Source organism: Ictalurus punctatus, chromosome 12, assembly GCF_001660625.3.
Source record: "Ictalurus punctatus breed USDA103 chromosome 12, Coco_2.0, whole genome shotgun sequence".
Classification (NCBI taxonomy): domain Eukaryota; kingdom Metazoa; phylum Chordata; class Actinopteri; order Siluriformes; family Ictaluridae; genus Ictalurus; species Ictalurus punctatus.
This window is the reverse complement of record NC_030427.2, coordinates 13,607,694-13,632,858: the sequence shown is the minus strand read 5'-3', so window position 1 is coordinate 13,632,858 and position 25,165 is coordinate 13,607,694. Positions and strand designations below refer to the sequence as shown.

The 25,165-nt window shown below is 40.1% G+C and overlaps 1 protein-coding gene across 1 annotated transcript in view; it reads left to right on the top strand.

The window, feature by feature from the left end:
• Window positions 1–25,165, top strand: part of scn1lab (sodium channel, voltage-gated, type I like, alpha b) — a 54,119-nt gene that overhangs the window by 14,071 nt on the left and 14,883 nt on the right. The window contains exons 3-18 of the mRNA XM_053684292.1: window positions 127–245; window positions 344–433; window positions 857–985; window positions 2,672–2,763; window positions 6,940–7,212; window positions 8,640–8,703; window positions 9,090–9,231; window positions 9,507–9,713; window positions 11,055–11,333; window positions 12,144–12,485; window positions 14,345–14,474; window positions 14,719–14,957; window positions 16,580–16,753; window positions 17,392–17,748; window positions 19,061–19,552; window positions 24,720–24,852. Of these exons, the coding sequence (XP_053540267.1) occupies window positions 127–245; window positions 344–433; window positions 857–985; window positions 2,672–2,763; window positions 6,940–7,212; window positions 8,640–8,703; window positions 9,090–9,231; window positions 9,507–9,713; window positions 11,055–11,333; window positions 12,144–12,485; window positions 14,345–14,474; window positions 14,719–14,957; window positions 16,580–16,753; window positions 17,392–17,748; window positions 19,061–19,552; window positions 24,720–24,852 (3,262 nt within the window). The remainder of the gene's footprint in view (window positions 1–126; window positions 246–343; window positions 434–856; window positions 986–2,671; window positions 2,764–6,939; window positions 7,213–8,639; window positions 8,704–9,089; window positions 9,232–9,506; window positions 9,714–11,054; window positions 11,334–12,143; window positions 12,486–14,344; window positions 14,475–14,718; window positions 14,958–16,579; window positions 16,754–17,391; window positions 17,749–19,060; window positions 19,553–24,719; window positions 24,853–25,165) is intronic.

Here is a 25,165-nt window from a genome sequence, read left to right as displayed (position 1 = left end):
AGGTTCTGGTGAAATGTCTTTAACTCAATAAATTGTGTGTTTTATTTTCATTATGTCTATAGAAGAGCTCTGAACCTGGAGCAAGGTTTTAAGCACATTTCTCCTGAATTGCCTTGCTTTTTCCAGTCCTTTATAGTATTGAATCGTGGGAAGGCGATATTCCGTTTCAATGCCACGCCTGCCCTCTACATCCTGAGTCCGTTCAACCCTATAAGGAGACTCTCCATTAAAGTGCTGGTGCATTCATATCCTTCAATAGCAGAGCAGAGTGCATGATAGGAACTATGTGTTTTTGGGTGGAAAACTGTGTGTGTGTACTGTACACTCCTTGACTAGTATCCACAATGTTCAGTTTAGTGATCATGTGCACCATTCTGACCAACTGCGCCTTCATGACGCTTAGCAACCCACCAGACTGGGCCAAGAACGTGGAGTAAGTCTGCTGTTTTTGTTTATGTATGCATAGGAGTTATTAAAGGTGCAGTTTGTAATGTTTAAAAGTGTTTCTAGATCTGGAATGAGCTTTAAATTCAAACGGTACCATGGACAAAGTGTGATTCGCAATATTAGCATGCAGTCGATTTGTCTAGTTTGTCTAGTTTCTTCATTTCAGATTTCCGTCGTGTTTTTCTGGTCCTAAAATGAACTAGAGGCGGGGCTTGGTCTGCTCTGGCATACATACTGTCAGCAAAGAGGGTGGGGTTAGTTGGAGGAATTGTTTTCTTTGCAATTGCAATTTGCTTCTCCAGAGAGAGAACTTTTAAAAAAGTGACAAACTGCCCCTTTAAGTTTAGAGTGCATTAAAATGTTTGTTTGATTGTCTGAGTACATGAATAAGAGCATTTTTGTCCTGCAGGTACACATTCACAGGGATTTACACATTTGAGTCTCTGATTAAGATCCTGGCCCGTGGCTTCTGTGTGGGAAAATTCACATTCTTGCGAGACCCCTGGAACTGGCTGGACTTCAGCGTCATCGTCATGGCGTGCGTGTCATTATTGCGTGTCTCTTGCTGTTACCCATATACTAGTCATTGCTAAACTTATTACTGTCATTAATTTAGCCATAAATCAATTTAACTGCAAATGTCGATCAGCCAAGGCGTGTTTGGTGTGAGAAGTTGGCTTCTTAAGTGTTCCACTGGAGCTACATGTCTAATGTAGCTAACAAGATTAGAATTGTGCTAACTTTCCTCAAAACACAAAGTTGTTTCGTTTAAAAATAGACTTGGTGGTTTCTGATACTGTATAACACACTGAAGTCTATAAAAATGGACAAATGTACATTACAGAGTTAAAACAGTCATAGCGGCCATCTTGAAGCTAATGTTCCATTATTTATAGCCACTGAATAATTCATTATAGCCATTGAAGAATTCATTGAAGCCATTGAAGAAATTTTGATGAAAAATATCAATATCAAATTATTAAAACGATCAGACTGGCAAGCTTTAGCTGTTGCTAATAGTAAGTAAGTTAGCTATGTCTCATATAGACTTGTTTATTTTTTTCTGACACTGTATGACACTGTTATCTACAGTCATAACGGCTATCTTGAACGGCTATCTTGAAGTTTGTAACCCTACCAGACTGATGTATTTCAATCACCTTCTTCTTCATCATTTCTGGAATTTTTTTCAACTTTGGCATAGTTTATTACTGGGTAAGATTTTTTAAATGGTAAATGATGTGTACTTTATAACCTTAGTAGTTCTACAAAGTGCTTTACACTGGTTCTCATTCACCCATTCACACACACACTCACACACCCATGGTAGCAGAGTTGCCATTCAAGGCACTAGCCTACCATTGGGAGCAACTTGAGGTTCAGTGTCTTGCCCAAGGACACTTCAGCATGTGGAGGTATGTTGACCTGGAATCAAACTGCCAACCCTACGATTAGCGGACAACCTGTTGAATAGTTGTAGCTTAGCACTGGCTTGTTCACATAGGAAATGAATTAGTTCTGAGTTTTTTCTTTTTGGCTACAATATTTTGTCATGACAGTTTTTTTTTTAATGAAATGACCGTGGTACATCATCACGTTTGTTAGCTTGTTAGCTTTGTTAGCTTTAAAACACCAAACATCTTGGCAGATCGACTACATTTTAAAACAATTGTGTGATATTTGAAATTGATCAAAAGTCTTCCTTCGAAGAGTGTTAAGAAAACTGTGCATGCCTGTTGTTTTAGTGATGCCATGTGCGACCATGAGTGTGTCTGCGGGATACGTGGTGTGTGTGTGTGTGTGTGTGTGTGTGTGTGTGTGTGTGTGTGTGTGTGTATGTGTGTGCGTGCTCTGTGGTAACTCTCTATTTGATCCTACAGGTATGTAACTGAGTTTGTAAACCTAGGCAATGTGTCAGCTCTGCGCACTTTCAGAGTGCTCAGAGCGTTGAAAACAATCTCAGTTATCCCAGGTAAGGGATGTAAATGTGTGCGTGTGTGTGTGTGTAGGCGTGCGCATGCCTCCTTTTTGCGTGTGCGTGTGTGTGAATGCACATGCACAAGGTGTCAGTCAGGTGTGCGTCCATGTGCAACGTTTCCCTCTTTTGCTCCCTTGTCCTGTCCTAACGTGCGTGTGTGTCTTTGTGTGTGTGTGCGTGTGTGTGTGTGTGTGTGTGTGTGTTTGTGTGATCTCCCTCCCTCTCCTGTCCCTCCCCTCCTTACAGATATGTAACTGAATTTGTGGATCTGGGCAATGTCTCTGCACTGAGAACCTTCAGGGTTCTGCGAGCACTCAAAACTATTTCAGTGATCCCAGGTGAGAGCTAGTTCCCAGCTCCCAGCTCAAGGCCAGAGGCTGCCTCTCTGTCTATCCCAACTTTCGCTCACACCATCCCCCTCCTCTGCTGGCCTCTCGCACTCATTCTGTCGCTCCTAGCGGCTTGAGAAAAGCAGGAATCCATTCACATGGAAACAAAAAAAAAAAGAAAGAGACAAAAGGATTCCAGGCTTTTGTAGAAAACATTCTGTAGTGTTCTTTCTTCCTTCTGTTAGACGTGGCTCTGTTATTTCCCACAGATCTCCACGTCTTGGGGAATAGACAGGCCTTTTTAATTTGTGTTATTGTTTTGCATGAGACATTGCTAAAGGCTACAGTGTGACATTTGGAGGACTTCTCTCTTTTTCTCTCCCCTTCTCTCTCCTTCTCTCCACTCCCCTTCTCTTTTCTTCTCTCACCTTCTCTCCGCTTCTCTCACCTTCTCTCCCCTTCTCTCCCATTCTCTTGTCTCCCCTTCTCTCCCCTTCTCTTCTCTTCTCTTCTCTTCTCTCTTTTTCTCTCCTCCTCTTCTCTCTTTTTCTCTCCCCTTCTCTTCTCGTCTCTCCCCTTCTCTCCCTTTCTCTTCTCTCCCCTTCTCTCCCCTTCTCTTCTCTCCCCTTCTCTCCTCTCCCATGTTCTCCCCTTCTCTTTTCTGCGCTCCCCTTCTTTCCCCTTCTCATCTCTCCCCTTCTCTTCTCTTTCCTTCTCTTCTCTCCTCTCCCCTTCTCTCCCCTTCTCTTCTCTTCTTTCTCCTTCTCTTCTCTCCCTTTGTCTTTTCTGCGCTCCCCTTCTCTTCTCTTCTCTCCCCTTCTCTTCTCTCCCCTTCTCTTCTCTCCCTTTCTCTCCTCTTCTCTCCCCTTCGCTCCCCTTCTCTTCTCTCCTTTTCTCTCCCCTTCTCTCCCATTCTCTTCTCTCTCCTTCTCTTCTCTCCCTTTCTCTCCTCTTCTCTCTCCTTCTATTCTCTCCCTTTCTCACCTCTTCTCTCCCCTTCTCTTCTCTTCTTTCACCTTCTCTCCCCTTCTCTCTCCTTCTCTTCTCTTCTCTTCTCTCTCCTTCTCTTCTCTTCTCTTCTGTTCTCTTGTGTACATCTCCTGTTTGAGTTTTGTGTGCATGCGCTCCGTCACCGGTCTGTTTGATTTCATGTTGTGTGAGTGTGAAGCATGGTAGCTCTTTGCCATGACACACACACACACACACACACACACACACACACACACACACACACACACACACACACACACATACGATTCTAATTGTACTGTACAATGCACTATTGTAAGTATACACTGCATGTTTTAATGTTTTTAACAAGCAATCTCTCAAAGCATGTTCCAATCTGAAATGTGCTACTACTAATACAATAACATGCTGTCATCACTGGCCAGCATTAAACCTGCTCAGCTAACAACGTACTTTAATGACTCCATGACTACTGCCACAACTCCAGTCATGAAGTGCAGAGTCAGAAGAATGTGATCAGACTCCGGAATATGCATGCTTACATATAACATTCATCAGCTTCATAAACACAAGACAAATCATGTTGCTAAAATGCAGCTGTTGCATAGATTAATAAACCCTAAACATAAAGTGTTAAATAAGATGACATCTGAACTTGCTGGCCCATTTAAAAGGATTTATATTTAGATGTGGATAAATATAAATCTGTTGGGATGTAGGAAAGGAAATGAAAGGAATACTCCAATGTTGTTCAACCTAACCTCAAGCCACCATATCTGCAATGTATAAACAATTACCCAGGACATGAATGAAAATTCTCACATATCTGTGTACTGAACAGAGAATAGAGAACTTGTTTAATAAAAACTCACTTCTAATGGAAGTCTAAGGGCAGCTGTTAAACATTTAAAATACATGAGTATGTACAGTGGATGTAAAAAGTCTACACACCCCTGTTAAAATGGCAAGTTTTTGTGATGTAAAAAAAAATGAAACAAAGATGAATAATGTCAGAACCTTTTCTACCTTTATTGTGAAATTCTAACCTATTAATTAAAGTGAAAAACAATTATCATTTTAGGGGAAAAATAAAAAAAAATGTACAATAACCTGGTTGCAGAAGTGTGCACACCCTTAACCTAGTACTTAATTGAAGCACCTTTAGATTTTATCACAGCATTCCATCTTTTTGCGTAAGATTCGATAAGTTTGGCATGTCTTGACTTAGTAATATTTTGCCATTCTTCCTTGCGAACACATTCTAACTCTGTCAAATTGGCAGGGCATCTCCTGTGCACAGCCCTGTTCAGGTCACCCCACAGATTTTTGATGGAATTTAGATCTGGACCCCAAAACTTTAAACTTGTTTTGGTAAAGCCATTCCTTTGTTGATTTAGAGGTTTGCTTTGGGTTGTTGTCATGCCGAGAAGTAAAATTCCTCTTCATGAAGTGTTTTAGCGTAAGCCCCAAAGTATGATGCTACCACCACCAAGCTTCACTGTGGGGATAGTGTTCTTTTGATAATGAGTCGTTATTAATCACATATACATTACAGTACAGTGAAATTTTTTTCTTCACATACCCCAGTCAGGAAGTTGAGGTCAGAGCGCAGGATCAGCCATGATACAGCGCCCTAGAACAGAGAGGGTTAAGGGCCTTGCTCAAGGACCCAACAGTGAAGCTTGGCAATGCTGGGGCTTGAACCCCTGACATTCCAATCAGTAACCCAGAGCCTTAACCATGGCAATGGTGATGTGCTGTGTTTATTTTTTTGTTGTTGTGCAAAGGTATTATGGCCAAAAAGTTCATCTTTGGTCTCATCAGACCATAACACATTATTCTACACATTTTAGGAAATTGGATATATTTTTATTTATTTATTTTTGGTTAAAAAAGGCTTCTGTCTTGCTACCCTACCCCATAGCCCAGAGATATAAAGAATTTGTGAAATTGTTGTCACATGTAGGGAGCCACCAGTACTTGTCAGAAATTCTTTAATGATGCTGTAGGCCTCCTGGCAGCCTCCCTGACCAGTTTTCGCCTGATCCTCTAATCAATTTTAGAGGGACGTCCTGTTCTTACTACTGACACTGTCATGCCATATTTTCTCCACTTGTTGATTATTGTCTTTACAATGTTCCGGGGTATATCCAATGCCTTGTAAATTTTTTTGCAATCCTCTCCTGATTGATATTTTTCAACAATGAGATCCCGTACCTGTTTTGTAAGCTCTGTGCAACTCATCGCTTTTCTAGTTGGATGTTAACAAGAAAATGTCAGGAAAATGCTGTAGGAATATACTTTATTTGGGGTTAATCAGTCACTTTAATTGATAGTGTATACTAATTAGTATTTAACATGAGTGTGAATGTCACTGGTTGATTCTGAACACTGCCACATTCCCAATTATAAAAGGGCATGCACACTTATGCATTTTGAGTATTATATATATTATACATTATATATATATTATATATAAGTTTTTTGTTTTTCTTTTTTTTCCCCAAAAAACATTTCTGGGTGTTTTTCATTTGATATTTTTCTATGTTGCAATTTCACAACAAAGGTCAAAAAGGTTCTGACATGATTTAACTTAGTTTATTTATTTTTTTTTACATCATAAAAACCTGCCATTTTAACAGGGGTGTGTAGACTTTTATATTGATTGTAAATAATTCATATTCAAATCTACAACCTGTACTCTGTCTAATTCCTCTTCATAAAAGAGAGAAAGTCATACTACAAGTGTTTGGATGCAATTTTACAAGCTTATAAAAAACTGAAGCAAGAAAAAAAAAGTAAAAAGAAATTAATTAATTATTTACCATTTAAATTACGGCTTTTCTTTTTTCTAAAAAAAAAAAAGTGCGACTCACTCATGAATTATTGTAAATGTTGGAGCTTAGTTCACTTTTATACTTTTGATTGAATAATTCATGAAAGCCTTCTACATAAAAAGACAAGGTTTGCATAATTGTTTATCAGCTGCCCCAACAACTGCCCCTTAGACTTTATTAGTCTTTAAGTGAATTTTATGTAAACAGTTTGTTCCTTTCTCAGCTTAGAGATCAGAAATCACACACATGCTGTGGATAAACAGAGTATATATATATTTAAAAAAAAAACAAAAAACACTGGAGTATTTCTTTAATACATGTGTGTGAGGGTTTCTGTGTGTGTGTTTGTGTGTCTGATGCATATCGTGTGTCCCTGCAGGCCTGAAGACCATCGTGGGTGCTTTGATCCAGTCAGTAAAGAAGCTGTCGGACGTGATGATCCTGACCGTCTTCTGCCTAAGTGTGTTTGCGCTAATCGGCCTGCAGCTGTTCATGGGAAACCTGCGGCAGAAGTGTGTGAGGATACCGCAGTGGAACGACACGCAGAACTCTACCGAGAACAACCTAACAACAATGCTCAACATCAGCACAGGCTTCGAGCTGCTCAACACCACCAACGCTTTCAACTGGACCGAGTACATCAACGACAAGAGTGAGTGGGCTTCAGGGATGGAAGCTGGATGAATACGAATACAGTGCAGATGATGTGTTCTAAACTGATACAAATACAGAAATTAATAGGGGGAGCACACCTGTTTGAGACTACTAAGTCTAGAGGTGTTCATCAGGACTGGGAATCCTGTGAGATGCAACAAAATATAGTTGAGGACTTAACTTTATGTATGCCTTGCAGAATCTGCAAAATGTTAATAATGTTGTTTTTTTTAAATAAGAGGGATCAAAAAATGGCATTTTGTTGTTTATTTAGTTCTGCCCTGAATAAACTATTTCATATAACAGATGTTTACATATAGTCCACAAGACACAATAATAACTGAATTTACACAAATGAACCAGTTCAAAAGTTTACACACACTTGATTCTTAATACTGTGAGTCGTTACCTGGATGACCAACAACTGTGTTTATGTTTTGTGATAGTTGTTCATGAGTCCCTTGTTTGTCCTGAGCAGTTAAACTGCGCACTGTTCTTCATAAAAATCCTCCAGTTCCTGCACATTCTTTACTTTTCCAGCATCTTCTGCATATTTGACCCCTTTCCAACAGTGGCTATATGATGCTGAGATCCATCGTTTCACACTGAGGACGACTGAGGGACTTGTACACGACTATTACATAAGGTGCAAATATTCACCGATGCTCATGAAGGCAACACGATACATTAAGAGCCAGGGGGGTGTAAACTTTTGAACGGGATAATCAGTGTAAATTGTTATTATTTTGTCTTCTGGAAAACGTCAATATTTTATGTAGCTTCTGAAGTGTAGTACTAAATGAAAAAAATAGAATCTTTAAACAAAAATAAAAACAATTTACACCGATCATCCTGTTCAAAAGTTTACACCCCCTTGGCTCTTACTGTAGTGTCTCAACATCATATAGCCACTGTTGGAAAGGGGTGAAATGTGTAAATTCTGTTTTTATTGTGTCTTGTGGACTATAGGTAAACATATGTTATGTGAAATAGTTTATTCAGGGCAGCACTAAATAAAAAACAAAATGCATAAATACGTATGACACTACCACTACTATATGTGTGAGATAGATGTTAGATGTGTGATGACATAAGAGGGTCTTTGGGTGATGTAAATCCACCAGTGGTCCAAGTTATATGAGTCACTGCGTGCTCGGAGCATCTGTATGTGTGTGTGTGTGTGTGTGTGAGAGAGAGAGAGAGAGAGAGAGAGAGAGAGAGACCTCTCTGCCCCAGGGACAGAGCTCATAACCCATATGGTTCAAAGGTCAAACTTAGTTTAGACACAGATACATTGGCTGTAAGCTAGAGCTTGCAGTCCAAAAATGGAGGCTGCCTGTGTGTGTGAGAGAGAGAGAGGGAGAGAGAGGGGGAGAGAGAGTGTGAGTGTATTGCCATTAATTTTCTGTTCTCTTTTTTCAACAGATAATTATTACTATCTTCCCAACCGCAGAGATGCCTTGCTGTGTGGGAATGGCAGTGATGCAGGGTAAAAAAAATTTGTCAATTTGTTAGTTTAACATTTTAAATATTTAATATAATAGTGTACAACTGAGTGCAAAGGTTTGTGGCCCCCGGGTTTCTATGTAAAAGGATTTTAAATTGTTCATCTTTGTTAACTGCAGTTGTGTTTTCTATTAAAAGCTTTCAAACATTTTTCAAAAGTGTGTTTTGGGGGTGTGGTTTTCGAAGAAACAATAAATGGCAAATATAACTGAAGCTAACTTTAGTCAACTTGCGCCAAAACCATTGACTGTACCTTTATGATTTGGAGCGTGTAATTCTCCTCTAATTGATTAAGTAGTGCTTGTACAGTATAAAGTATGATTAGTTAAACGTGATGAGTGTGTGTGTGTGTGTGTGTGTCGTCTGTAGGCAGTGTCCTGAAGGATTTTCATGCATAAAGGCGGGGCGTAACCCTGATTACGGCTACACGAGCTTCGACACGTTCAGCTGGGCCTTCCTCTCCCTCTTCCGTCTCATGACACAGGACTTCTGGGAAAATCTCTATCAGCAGGTGAGAATTCTTTTCTTTTTGAGAAAATACCATTGTGGCTTTGTAAAAAGTTTTTTCAAAAACTCTGTTGGAAACTGATATGAGAAGAGCCAATCAGGTTATAGGATTCAAGATTCTGTAGCTCACAGCCAGAAAAGTGATATCAAAAGATAATAATAATAATAATAATAATAATAATAATAATAATAATAATAATCAGTAATTTACAGGGCATCTGTATGGGGTGTAGCACTGCCCTGTTAAAAACTCTGTGTTTGTGTGTTTGTGTGTTGCAGACCCTGCGTGCCGCTGGAAAGCCCTACATGGTGTTCTTTGTGCTGGTGATCTTCCTGGGATCGTTCTACCTGGTGAACTTGATCCTGGCTGTGGTGGCCATGGCATATGATGAACAGAACCAGGCCACCATTGAGGAGGCACAGCAGAAAGAGGAGGAGTTTCAGGCCATGCTGGAGCAGCTGAAGAGACAGCAGGAGGAGGCGCAGGTAAACACACACACACACACACACACACACACACACACACACACACACACACATAAACACACATAAAGACACAAAGACAAATGGCCACACCTACAATCAGAATTATTAACACACACATACACAGAAAGACAAATGGCAACGCCTACAATCTGAAATATTAACACACACACACACACACACACACACACACACACACACACACACACACACACACATATGGGTATGTGTGTGTGTGTGTGTGTGTGTGTGTGTGTGTGTTAATATTTCAAATGGCCACACCTACAATACACATGCATATGCATATACACAAAAAGCACAGGTGTTTCTCTCTGTCTCTCGCCCTCTCTCATACACACACACACACACACACACACACACACACACACACACACACACACACATTTAGTCTATTTATAGATCTGTATTGTTTGAATCTTGCATTTTCCCCTCATCCACATGCATGTTCATTATTTCATCTTTCATTCCCCCTCTTTTTCTGTCAAGTTTCTCTGGTGTGCCTAACATTCCCCTGTTACCATGGAAACCGCAGCAGATAACCCATACAGGGTAACAGAGAGAGAGAGAGAGAGAGAGAGAGAGAGAGAGAGAGAGAAATGTGAAGGACAGTAAAATGGAGGCTGTGTGTGTGTGTGTGTGTGTGTGTGTGTGTGTGTGTGTGTGTGTGTGTGTGTGTAGAGTGTTTATAAGGTGTACAAAAAGGAATAATGATGGCAGTCTGATAAGTCAGTGTGTCTGTGATCGGATTTATCTCCAAATGCATGACGTCTCATTTTTCTCAGAATGTTTTTAACAGCTTTAATGCGAGATGAGATTATTGGGCTGTGTGTTTTATCATACTGTACATTTTCCTCTTGTCTCCTTTTTTGTGAAGCATAATACCTTCCTTCCTCTCTTCCTGTCCTCTCCTCTTTTCCATCTCTCACACTCTCCTCCCGTTCTCCTCCGTCTCTCCCTCCCTTTTAGAGAAAGGTATTTCATGTTCAAGTTCATGACACACATACTATAGGCCTTTAGAGCATTTTGGTTGCCTGAGTGAGAGCCATGATGTCACTTATAATCAAACCATGACTCATGAGTTCGACAGCATCGTGCTCTAAATGAATCGGCAGTTTTAAACGAACTGTGTAATCAAACACAGGCTTCAGGAATCGCTTCTTTTTGACACTCCTCTTTTCTGTTTGCCTTCTCTCTGTCTGTCCTGCTGAATTTTGTATATATGTCTTTTTCTTTTTTTTGCATCTGCTCCCACTCTGCCAGCCTAAACTAAGTCTATCCTCGGTTGTCCCTGACAACAATGTCTGTGCTGTGATTGGTCGGCAGGTTGCCGCGGCAGCAGCGACAGAGAGTGGGGAGTATAGCGGCAGGGGCGGCCTGTCTGAGGAAAGCTCCTCCGGGGGCTCCAGACTCTCCTCGAAGAGCGCCAAGGAGCGACGGAACAGGCGCAAGAAGAGGAAACAGAGAGAGGAGGAGGAGGAGAAAGCTGACCAGGAGAAGTTCCACAAGTCCGAGTCAGAAGACAGCATCCGCCGCTCGGGTTTTCGCTTCTCCATGGACGCCAACAGGCTGTCCTATGAGAAGAAGTGCTCCACCCCGAATCAGGTGACTTCTTGTTCTATCACAGTGGAATTATGGGGCCTGAGGGTACTGACTCAGCATCTCTAATACAATGAGCTAAACAGAAAAAATGACCAAATCTTTCATATTTTTTCTCTATTTTTGTGTTTTGAACCTCTCCAATCTGCCTCTGTGTTTTATGGTGGCAAATCTTTAACATCGTTTTGTTGTTTTTTTACAGTTTTTCAAACCTCAATGAAACCATAGCTTTTCCCAATGCTAACATTTTTTTTTTATTATTAACTAAATAACTGTTTACAGTTACATTTAATGTTGTGGAATGTCCATGAAACAAGTTAGTTCCTGTTATCGCTTATGTGATAGCAGCTATTAACAGTCATCATGAAGGTAATAAGACAATAAGTGCAGCTTGTCATGAGAAACTGTAAACCGCCGACACTGGAGACTCCTTCCATAAATCAGCGACGACTATATAAGGTCTTTGTAAAGGCCTGGGTAAGTTGCTATAGAAACAATAAGGTATTAGAATGAGTGCATTAATAGAAACCTGTGATTTGCATTGTAAATAGAAGTATTGACAGAGCTGCTATTACAAAAAAATTAATCAACGCCTTCTGACCAATCAGAATAGAGAGTATAACAGTGCTGTGGTATAAACTGTAATAAAACATAATACATTTTAAATGCCTGACTATGTTAGTTAAAACTATGTTGTAGTTAAAAATGTTGGTTTTTTTTTGGATTCCGAACCTGTGTTTATTATTCTATTTAATATTTCTGATTGAATGTTAAAGTCTCTCTCTCTTTCTTCTATCTTTTCTATCTTTTGTTCAGTCTCTCCTCAGTATACGTGGTTCGATCTTTTCTCCGAGAAGGAACAGCCGGGCGAGTTTGTTTAGTTTTCGAGGCCGAGCCCGGGACTTCGGCTCGGAGAACGATTTTGCGGATGATGAGCACAGCACTTTCGAGGACAGCGACAGCCGTCGAGGCTCGCTCTTTGTACCTCGGCGGATCGAGAGGAGGAACTCGACGGTCAGTCAGTGTAGCCTTGCCGCTCCACGGATCATGCTTCCGGCCAATGGGAAGATGCATTGCACTGTCGACTGTAATGGAGTGGTGTCGTTGGTGGGCGGAGCCTCTGTGCCAACTTCACCGATTGGCCGGTTGCTTCCTGAGGTAAAGCTCAGATATATTTACATTAGCGCATGTGACATATTCTCAGAAATGGATTCAAATATGAGAACGTTGGTAATAGCATTTCTTTCCTTTAGTATTATAATAATTATTGCTTTTATTCCCTTTCTTACATTTATTAACACATGCTTTTATGGACTAATACAGTGTCGTTCCACAAACATTACATGTTGCAATAAAAAAAGTTGCAATCAAAATGATTAGCTTTATTGTCGAAATTTACAGACTTTCAGCTGTTTGAACAAATAAAAAAAAGCAATTAAAGTGGTTTCCCCAAATTCAACTGAAAATGCAACTTATATTGACTTCTCCAGTCTCAAAATTATTCAAACCCCTGAATATTATCTCTCACAGCCGCACAAATATGCAAAACAGGTGTTGATCATGCACACCTGATGCAACTAATCAAGGGCTTCATTAGTTGCTTGAGCTGGAACACATACCTGAAATACCTGAACTGGCTAGGGGTTTGTTGAGTGTCACATTTGACTATATGTTACAGATATGGCTAAGTCAACAGAATGGTCCAAAACGTTAAGAGAAGAGATGGACGGGTCAGAAAAAGGAAACTATTAATGGCTGAAACCAGATTTCTGAGAAGGCAGGTTGTGAAAAACACTTGAGTGACTGCAAAAGACCTGCAGCAAGATTTGGTGGCAACAAGCAGCTGAAAGTCTGTAAATTTTGACAATAAACCTGATTTGCAGTGGGGGTTGAATTCTATATAATTACGAATTACAGTATATTATCTGCAATACCTTTAATGAAAGGGTTTGGTATGTCCCCCTTTCACGTTAATGAAAAGTTTGTCAGGTTTCCCACAAGTTTGTCGAAAACCTGACGATCCATGTTAGATCAAATCCATCAGAACATGTGCTTCGATTGAGAAATTATACTTGTTAAAAAGTTAAAGTACAGATAATGTGTCCAAAAAAAGGTGGAAATATCCCGACTGGAAATATGCACTCAAGCAGTAAAAAAAAGAGGAATTTAAAAAAATAAATAAAACGTTTCTACTTAAATATACTTTTGTATTAAAAAGTAACTGATCAGTTTTTAACTGATGATATTAAGTTAATGTCATGTTTTCTAATTGAAAAGTAACTTTTGGAACTTTAAGTGACTGTTAGAAGTGATGAAAATATCATTCAGTCTCTGTAAGCTTGTAATATTTACCATTAGCTAGGATTTGTCTTGCTGCCAAGTCAGTTATGTTAGCTACTGGAAACAATGCTAGTCTAACCTGGGAATGGCAAACAAAAAAAAAATCCCGTAAACAAATCAACAACAACAACAAAAACCCAGGCTAATATGGTTAAATATAGCAAGTTAACATTAAACTAAACTTACCTCGGTATGCTATTTCAAATTAGATGGAGTTCATGCCTTCTAGGGAGGTAATCTTTTTACATGAGATTTTGTATACTGTAACTGACACCAAGATAATACTTATGTATAGTAACAAAGTACAATTACTCAAGTATTTTTTCACTCCAGTTTAACACATTTGTTTAAATAGTGACCCAGATAGTGCAGAATCTTGAATATTGAATAAGTAGGATATTTAAGATATTTTCTTTCTTTTTTCCCTTTCTTACTTGTTTATTTCCAATTTAAAAATAAATAAATAAATAAAATAATAATCCCACATTTTCAGTGTGGTCTGTTTTACTTCCCTGTATAAGGCACATTTTAAGCATCCATTATACACTTACTATTGCTAGAAAACTAAAATAAATAAGAAATCTACTGAAAAGAACATGCGGGATAATGTTTGTTATCTGAGCTCATTGTTCTCTCATCCTTGATTTCTTTCTCTTTTTAATTTTCCCTTTCTCCAGGGCACGACAACAGAGTCAGAGGCTCGTAAGAAGCGGTCTGGGTCACACCAGGCCTCTGATTACCTGGATGACGCTGCAGCTCGGAAAAGAGCTATGAGCGTAGCCAGTATTCTCACAAACACTATGGAGGGTATGACGTATACACACACACACACACACACACACACACACACACACATACACACACACACGCTGAACAAAATCAGCCTTACAGTGAGAGTACAACTTAGGTGTTACACACACACACACACACACACACACACATACACACATGGATAATGACATTGTATCTCAATAAAAAAAAAATTCCCCTGTTATGATGCAACACAATAAAGTCTGTAGTCACCTCTTCTGCTGTCATGTTTTTGAAGCAGAGCTGGAGGAGTCGAGACAGAAGTGCCCCCCCTGCTGGTACAAATTTGCCAACAGCTTCCTAATCTGGGACTGCTACCCCCAGTGGCTGAAAGTGAAGGAGATCGTCAACATGGTGGTAATGGACCCATTCGTCGACCTGGCAATCACCATCTGCATCGTCCTCAACACCCTCTTCATGGCAATGGAGCATTACCCCATGACCAAGGAGTTCAACAACGTGCTCTCGGTCGGAAATCTGGTGAGGATTTTGAATTATTGTCTATATATTTATTTGGAACAGCACTAGATACCCTAAAATGCTTTGAAACGTTAGAAATGTGTAGATTCATGCAAATATTGTGTCAAAAAGATGTGAAAGTGTTATGAGCTGAGAGAAAACTATTGATAAAAATTAATAAACCATGTTTGTATAGTTTTCTTTGAGCACAAGTTTTCTTAAGCAGTGCAGTTTTTCTGGTTTCAAAAGTATTAGCACCTTAAATGTAATATTCAGTGAAGCCTCCCAGGAGTGAATCTCTTTCTGTAATGTCTAATAAAGTTGGAAACACTTATAGAAGGATTTCAGGTTTACAAATGGGTTCGAATCGAAAGACGGAGGTGGCTGTTTTGTGTCCTGAAACCATTTCCCTTGATTTGGATGTCTGTTTTAGGGAATGTTATCTTGGGCTGTATCCTTACGTGTTCTCTTTTGGGCAAATTTAAAAGGTGGAAAGTTTGACTTGTAGTTTACATAAACTTTGTTGCTTTGGATAATGTAAACATACTGCTCTGTTGAATACTCCGTTCTGATTGGTCAGAAGGTGCTGACTAATTTGCTATAACTGCATCTCTGACAATAGTTCAGCTGCAAATCCCAGGTTTATGTTAATGCACTCTTACTTTAGAATACCTTATCCTTCCTACAGTAACAACTTCTTAATAAGAACTTCTATGGTGGATGTTCCACATAAATGGGTTTTAAAAATGTGTGTACTATTTGATATGGTGAGGTTTTCTATAAAGTGATTAGCATTTATGGAAGGAGTCTCCAGGGTCAGCGTTTTGTAACAGTCAGAGGTAAAGCTGTAACTGTAAGTTTTCCTGGAATTTGCACTTTTTAGTTTATCACGAAATTGCTTTTTTGTGGTTGTTGTTGCCTACCTTTATTTATTAAATAAATAAATAATTCTAATCGATGGCAAAATTTTCATAAATCATTTTTGGATGTGTGTTATTAGAAAATAATCAACTTTAGGTAAGGGATGGTAACAGTAACTTCATCACATCCCCTGTCGTTGATTATTTTCCCATAACAGCATGCAACCAAGTGTTTACCAAGACAGTGTTTTAAAAAAATATATATTTTCTTTATTCAACTCTTTATTTATGTATATTCTCTTTCCTATTTTAGTTTTCTTAGCTCAGATGACGCAGTAACAGCAAACAAGCAAATGACAAATATGAAAATTTTATTTATAGCTTCAATTTACTTTCGCATGACCTATAAGACCTCAAACAAGAAATGTGTGGAGGCAATAAGCTAAAACCTCATTTGTAATTTAAGGTTTACAAAACACCAAGAAAATGGCACAATACTATCACAGCATGATGTTGTTTAGTCGTTAATCTCTATGTAATTTTTATTCTTCACTCTACCCACAATACATTTCCAGTTGCTGAATCTGAATACATAATAAAAAGCAGCTCAATTTATGCCATATTTTATCTGCTTTCTTAAGATCACTTCAGCAAATCAGACCAGTGTTCCATAAAATGTCTATATAAAATATACATATGAACTTGTATCAACTGTAAATATCAACTGTAAATAGCATCATCTGTGTACGCAGAGCTAAATGGAGTGTGTATCTGTGTGTACAGGTATTCACAGGGATCTTCACAGCTGAGATGTGTTTAAAGGTCATTGCCCTGGACCCCTACTACTACTTCCAGGAGGGTTGGAACATCTTTGATGGCATCATCGTGAGTTTAAGCCTGATGGAGCTGGGACTGGCTAATGTGGAGGGGCTCTCTGTTCTCAGGTCTTTCCGATTGGTGAGGAAGCCCTTCATCTTACACTCAAATATATTTCCATAATGTGAACCTCAAGCATTGCTAAAGATGAAAGGATGGTACTGATGACTAAGACATGATACCGATCTTTTATTCATTATGAACCATGTGTGTGCTTTCTTTATTACACTGCAAGCTCCATAAAAAGTATGTAGAATCTTTTCAGATCTTTTGCTGTTTGTTTGTTGTTTTATTTTTAAAGTTATTTTTCTCTGTGGCCATGCCTTATTGTCTGAGTTTCTTCCATTTCTAAATGAAATTCTTCAATTTCCAATTTCTAAAACTCTCCCTAACCACTTTATCTTTTATTCCTTTCTCCAGCTCAGTAAAAGCTCAATCATTTTTGTTTTAGGTCTTATGACTCTTTACTTGACTTTGAGTTTGAGTCTTTTAATGCCTAATACCCTAACCCTTAATGAGACACATCCAAATAAATGAACTATTCAATGTGTACAGGGATGCAAACTTTTATACGTGGTAATACAGATAACTGCACCATTAAATTATGTTATTGTAGATAAACTGTCAAACCAAGTTACGGGGGTGTAAACTTTTGCACTCAGCTGTATGATAGACAGCAGTATTGTGTAAATTATTCTCGCCATTCCTCTGTCCCTCAGCTGCGAGTGTTCAAGCTGGCCAAGTCATGGCCCACTCTGAACATGCTGATCAAGATCATTGGGAACTCGGTGGGCGCCCTGGGCAACCTGACCTTAGTCCTGGCCATCATCGTCTTCATATTCGCCGTGGTGGGCATGCAGCTGTTCGGAAAGAGCTACCGCGACAGCGTGTGCAAAATTGCGGAAAGCTGCGCTCTTCCACGCTGGCACATGGTGGACTTCTTCCACTCGTTCCTGATCGTGTTCCGAGTGTTGTGTGGCGAGTGGATCGAGACCATGTGGGACTGCATGGAAGTGGCCGGCCAGAGCATGTGCCTCATCGTCTTCATGATGGTCATGGTGATTGGAAACTTGGTGGTAAGATTCGGTTATTGAACCTTTTGAATCATATTGGCATGCTTGTCACATAGTGTTTCTTTTTATTTTGTAACCTCTGCTCTTCAGAAAGAGGCAACAAGTCACTCCTGAAAGAAATTTTGAAGTTTGGACAATACTTTTAGGAAAATAGGTTTAATCTAGAACCCTACAACAGAGGCTTTCCATTTTAGAGTTTCCCTTTAAGAAGCGAAGAACTTCTAATAATTTAAAGAACCATTTTTGTCATTAAAAGTACTTAAACATGTTAAGTAACAGCTATGTAAACACTTGGAAAAATAACAGGAGGGTCCTGATTATTTTCCAATAACCACTACAAAACAAATAGTTCTTCAGTATATCCAGTATCACAGATCCAGTGTTTGCACTTACACTTGCCCTTGGTTTACTATAGCCTATGTTTGCAGAAATTGATTAGATTTCATTTCAATATTTACATTTGACCATGGACCAATTTCTTCCCCCCAGTTAATTCTTACCAGTTCCCACCCACCAGCCAGCTCTCCCTTATCACATGACGGCTACCAACTGGGGAGGGTGGAGGCTAGCAAGTTCTTCCTCTGTGACACATGAAGGCAGCCGACCACATGTTTTCAAACTGCTACTTAATGTGTAACAGAAGCATAACACACTTGGAGGAGAAAGCGCTATCCGCCCTCTTCTGCATACATGAGTTAACAGATGAACACGATTGGCTAGTGTTGCTGTGATTGACAGGGGAAAGATTGCACAGAATGTCATCCCTCCTGCCCTGACAGCATGGCCAATTTTGCTCTCTTGACTCATCCCAGCCATGGATGGCTCTGGCATCAATGGGATTCAAAGTCGTGAGCTCATGTCTGTAGAGCGAATGCTTTTCTATTGCACCACTCAGTATCCATGCAGCTGTGGACTATTTTTAAACTAACCCAAAAAACCATTGAACTTGCTGTTTCGACCCACAAACTTGTTCCAGGTCTAGCCCAATTTGGTGTAAAACCTGTGACCTGTGCAACCCTGAGCCCAGGTGAAGGTCAGCCATGCCAAAATATCATTGGAAATTAGCAATTAGGCAAAATTAGAAATATCCCCATACACTACGTAATTGTCAGAAGTCCTTTAGAGGATCAACCCCAGTAGAATCAACAGTGGCTGGTAGGATTGAAAGGTTGATGCTATTCAGTACCATTGTTTTTATATTATTTTACCCCCGGTATGCTGTTGTTGTAGTAGAATGCTTCTATAGCTGTGTTAGGTCAGAAATCAGGCTCTAGTGTCATGGTACCATTTGCATCCTTTGGTGGTTGCATTGCAGGTGTTGAACCTCTTCCTGGCCTTGCTGCTGAGCTCCTTCAGCGCCGACAACCTGGCCTCGACGGACGACGACAGCGAGATGAACAACCTGCAGATCGCCGTGGGTCGCATCCAGAAGGGCATTGCCTTTGTGAAGTCAGCGCTGAGGCAGTTCCTACAGAGTCTCTTCCTGGCCGGGACCAAACCCGGCGCCCTGGACGAGGAGAAGCCCCTGGATGACCTGCACAGCGACGGCAAGGAGAACTGCCTCTCCAACCACGCCCCCATGGCCGTCGACCTCGGTAAGGACTTTCTCAAGGAAGGATGTGTGTCGCCTAGCAACGGGGTGGAAAGCCACGGGAAGTATGGCATCGAGGAAGGGGACTACATGTCATTTATCCACAACCCCAGCCTCACGGTCACGGTGCCCATTGCCGTGGGCGAGTCAGACTTCGAGAACCTCAACACAGAGGATTTCAGCAGCGAGTCGTCCGACGTGGAGGGAAGCAAAGAGGTAGGGAAGATATCCGAAATCTTAGAAGACCGTATTTGTAGATTTGTTTTGTTATTGTTTTTAAACTTTAAGCTGTTTATTGTTTATAGAGAATTAAAATGTCACGTTTTCTCAAGTTGCCTTGAGTCATTTTGTCATTGTATCATATTGTGTACTTTACGTATATATTTGTGTGTGTGTGTGTGTGTGTGTGTGTGTGTGTATGCGTATGTGTATGTGTGTGTGTGATAAGCCCCATGATCACATGACCCAGATCATAGCCAGCTACTTAGGAACTTGTGCTGGGTACAGCTGCTGAATTCGTATCAGTACACACACATACACACACATACATACATACACACACACACACGCATGCAGTGCACATAATATGTATTATTTACAACCAGCTGAGCAGGAACAGCATCACTCAGTCCAGATTATGAATGAAGTCAGCTTGATGATGATATTGCTAAATGCAGCTTCAATGCCCAGGGTGAAATTGTGCTAAAGTATAAACACATGCATGTTGTGTCTGGTGTGTGTGTGTGTTTGTGTGTGTGTGCGTGCGCACACATATGTAAGTTTGTGTCTTCTCTCCACTGCGTTTAAATGCATACCTCTAAGAAAGTGCTACTATCACAGTTTTCTTAACCTCCTTTCTTCCTCCTTGTAATCTTTTCCTGGTGGTGTGTTGAAGTTGCCGACGTTGTTATCCATGTTTTGTGAAGTGTGTATTTCTCTGTGTGACCTGTTATTGCAGCATAATGAGAGACGAACCCCAGGTTTTCTCTGAGAGACCCCTGTAAGAGTCTTTCCTCTTCCCACACACTAACCAACCAAAACTGCCTCTACCATCTCTTCCCAAACTCTCTCTCTTTCTCTCTCTCTCTCTCTCGCTCTCTCTCTCTCTCGCTCTCTCTCAATTTTTCTTTACATTTTCTTTCTCTTTTGGAACGGATTGCCTTTTTTTTTTTCATTCTCTTATGCCTGTGCCCGCCCCTATATCCCCCCTTCCTGTTGAATCCCACTGCACTGGAGAGAGACAGCTGTTCGCGTTTGTTTGTTGTTGTTGTTTTTTTTTTTAATTTCACTTCATTTATTTATTTATTTATTTTTTGTTAGAGCACCGGGCTTCTTTGCAGTATCAACAATCATATGGAATGAGCAAGATCATCATTTCCCATTTCATTTCCCTTATAATTCAAGTCATTAAGCATCAATTTATACTACCTTTTTCTTTTTGGTTTGAACATACATTTTTCCTTTTTAATTTATTTTCGCTGGAACAGCCAGTCAGTCACTGAGCATCCAAAGCTGAATGAACTTACAACAGAATTATTGTATAAAAGGGTATGTGTGTGTGTGTGTGTGTGTGTGTGTGTGTCTCAGGTGGTTTTCACACTTGCGTGGTTTTTTATTTTCCGGGAAGTTTGGTGAAGTGAGAAGTTTTATTTATTTATGTTATTTTTTCAAATAAAAAAGAAATATTAAACACTAGAGAGAAAAAAAACAAGAACATTTTACAATTTTAAAGAATAAATACAAATGGTGTAACATCGCATCTGCTGCTTCCAGTCAATTTGTAATTCAGTTACATTTTTTGGTCATTCTAAAAATATATTACAATACACAAAATATCTCAGAAAAGCATATTGTGACTGTGTTTTTAATCACAATACCGATATTTTATCATGTCGCACCGCCTTACCTTATTCATACATGAAACCATGTGCCCATAAGAATGAAGCGCTCTAATTAGCTCACTTTTCTGGTGAGAGTGTTTGCAGAGAAAATTTTTAAAAAATGTTCTCATACATGCATCGAAAAAGTGCTGTCCTGTATCACTTGAGTGTTGGCACCAAAGGATATTTAAAAAACGATAAACCTGAGTGACTTGCTGGAATTACGCAGTCGATCAAAAGTTCTTCAAACTTATGCAGATGAGCCCCCCCCAAAGCATCGGTCCTGGGTGTTGACTCGAGTATTTGGGCCAAGTATGAAAACGCCTCTACTCTCTGTATGTGAGTGTGAGTGTGCGTGTATGTGAGTGTGTGTGTGTGTGTGTGTTTGTGTGTGTGTGTGTGTGTGTGTGTGTGTGTGTGTGTGTGAGTGGGAGAGAAAAAAAGGAATGACGTTGCCTCAGAAGAATTATTCCATGGCTCATATTTGTTTAATTGCATCTTGACATCAGTATTGTTCATAAAGGAATGATGAAAGCTGCTCTACAGCATCGCAGCTCTGTAACCGAACTATCAGCTTGGTATCAACAGGGTTATTTGGGGTTTTTTTTAGTTTAATATCTTCATTACAACTCTGAAAGGTATTAAAATTCTATCATAAGCATCACCACTAGGAGGCAGTATTTCTGCACACATTAATATACAAAGTAGTAACATAAACCAGTAGTATTGCATTGCTTTCTCATTTTAACCCTGAATGAAACCAAGCTAATAGTTAAAAAAGAGATAATGATTTGAGCGCCAATTGATCTTTTCAATTGAAAACCTGTTTATGTTTTTTGTTTTGTTTTGTTTTTGGATGAATTTGCACATATTCCCTAAGCTTGCTCTAACAAGGATGTTTGCTTAAATGATGAAGGCTTAGACGGAGTCACTAATTGGACCAAAGAAAGCAAACAAAAAATACAGGGGGTGCAGGGCGTTTCTGAAATTATGCTACATAAAAAAATAAGATCTTTGTTGAGTTTTAAAAAAATATAAAAACCCAACCCTGCCTTGAACCATTTCTGCTTACGCGAAAGGGTCTGTGTAGCATTTTAGCTCTGAGAGAACCCTGAAAGATAACGTAGAACATTCTGAATCTGCACACGGCATGCTTACATCATTCCCCCGCGCCGCATTAGCTGGGTACCACGGCAACCAGCGCTGCCGCTCAGTTTCAGACAGCATTCCCGTGCGCCGCTTTTCACTCCGGTATCGACTCGGCCCGTGAACATACCCACGCTGTAGAAGCCTGCGTTACATCACTGTTTTATACCCACTGTGGCTCAGGCCTCTCGCCTTAATGAGACACTGCTGATAGACTTCTAATTAAAACACTAAATCTTTAAAAACCTTCAGTTACGCCATTCAGGGTTTAATAATGACACGGAAACGGACTGTTTTTGTCAAATTTAAGGGGGAGACATTATCTCTCTCTCTATGTTTCTCTCTGTCTCTTTCAATCTGTTTCTCTCTCTCAAAGTCAAAAGGTCTCTGTCTCTTTTTATCTGCTTCTCTTGCTCTGTCTGTCTCTCTCTCTGTCTCTCTTTCTTCCTATTTGTCTGTTTCTTCCTTTTCGTTGATCTTTTTCTGTCTCCCTTTCTCTCTCTCTCTCTCTGTCTGTCTCTCTCACTCCCTCAAAGTCAAAAGGTCTCTGTCTGTTTCTCTCTGCTTCTCTTGCTCGGTCTGTTTGTCAGTCTGCCTCACTCTCTCTCTCTTTCTTTCTGTTTGTTTGTCTGTCTGTCTGTCTCTCTCTTTCTTTCTGTCTATCTCTCTCTCTTTCTTTCTGTCTGTCTGTCTGTCTCTCTCTCTCTCTCTCTGTTTGTCTGTCTGTCTCTCTCTCTGTTTGTCTGTCTTTCTCTTTCTTTCTGTCTGTCTCTCGCCCTCTTTCTTTCTGTTTGTCTGTCTGTCTCTCTCTCTCTCTGTTTGTCTGTCTGTCTCTCTCTCTCTCGCTGTTTGTCTCTCTGTCTGTCTCTCTCTCTCTCTTTGTCTGTCTATCTCTCTGTCTCTCTGTTTGTCTGTCTGTCTCTCTCTCTTTGTCTGTCTGTCTCTCTGTCTCTCTGTTTGTCTGTCTGTCTGTCTCTCTCTGTTTGTCTGTCTGTCTCTCTGTTTGTCTGTCTGTCTGTCTCTCTCTATTTGTCTGTCTCTCTCTTTCTTTCTGTCTGTCTCTCGCTCTCTGTTTGTCTGTCTGTCTCTCTGTTTGTCTGTCTGTCTCTCTGTTTGTCTGTCTGTCTCTCTCTCTCTGTTTGTCTGCCTGTCGCTCTCTTTCTTTCTGTTTGTCTGTTTCTCTCTCTCTCTCTCTCTCTCTCTCTCTCTCTCTCTCTCTCTGCCTCTTGCTGTTTGTCTGTTTGTCTCTCTCTCTTTCTCTCTCTCTGTCTCTCTCTCTGCCTCTTTCTGTTTGTCTGGTTCTTTCTTTTTGTTTATCTCTTCTGTCTCCCTTTCTGTGTCTAGTTCTCTTTCTTTTCTGTATCTCTCTCTCTCTCTCTGTCTCTCTCTCTGTCTCTCACCCACATACACGCACACAAACTCAGTGATAAAGTTAGAGAAAGATGCTGATTTATGAGCGTAAATGTTTTATGTATATATTTTAAAAAACAACATTTATCTTGCTGAAATCTTGGTGGAAGGATGGTTAATGTTTTTGGCTTCGTCTCATTTACAGTAAGAGAAACTCATTTTTAAAAATGTATTTTGTTGTAGTTGCAGAAATGTAAAAGTGAATGCTGTCTCAGGCTTGCGTGCACGTCAGGTCCCGGTGTTAGATGTGTGCTAATGCGGCTTCCCTCCTCTTCAAACTCTTGACTGGTGGACTGAAGCTTGACCACTGCTTTTTAATGGAATGGACTTTCCACCCTGTGTTTTCATGTCAATGAAGGGAAAATGGCACCCAGTGGGGAGGGAATATGTCACAATCCAAACATGTTGTAATCTGAATTACTGTCCTCAATCTGTTAAGGATACAGTATAATCCAATAGAAAATCATTCGTTTTTTTGGGTTGGGAAGAAAAAGAATAAAAACGGGGGATGGTTGTTTTGCACTGGACATGAAAATACTCGAAGCACTCAACATTTGTTGACGAGATCACTCGAGCTTGGATGAATTCTTATTAAATATGCACCTTGATTTAATAAAAAAATCTGCATGAGGAAGGAATGAAGGCCCATCAAACGTACCCACAGCTGACTGTGTGATTACCCGTGAGCCTGTGCTGTAGGCCATCATGCACGGCTACCAATCGGGACAAAGCAAATCAAATCAATCAATCAATCCACAGGCTTGTAGGTACTTTTGAATGATCTGGTTGAATCTGCATGAAGTAATGGAAGGGCAAGAAGATGAAGAAACACACAATGCAGAGCTTTAATCATATCTTTTGCATGTGTGTGTGTGTGTGCTGTGTGCATGCACGTTTGTGTGTGTGTGTGTGTGTGTGTGTGTGTGTGTGCGCGTGTGTGCTTTTAGAAGCTTCCTGTGGACACAGTTCTGAGTTCTTCCGAGGGAAGCACAGTGGACATCAGACCCCCAGGAGAGGGGGCCGAATCGGTGGAGATAGAACCAGAAGAGTCACTGGACCCCGAGGACTGCTTTACTGAAGGTGTGTGTGTGTGTGTGTGTGTGTCTGTGTGTGGGTGTGTGTGTGACTCGCAACAGCATCTGATCTGAAGTGACATTCGATTCCACAGTACAGTTAGAGGCTATGAGTGCCAGCATTACTCGCTTCAATGGCTAAGAACAAAAATTCTGCCAGATCACCAAGTGTGCCAGATTTATAATTAAAATCTTTGTCAAAATTCTATTATTTTCCCTTTAGTTGACTATTTTTCTACAACAGCACATCCTGAAGGGATTATTTTCCTATACCTGCACATCATAGCTTGTCAATGTATATGCCAAGAAACCAGAACGCG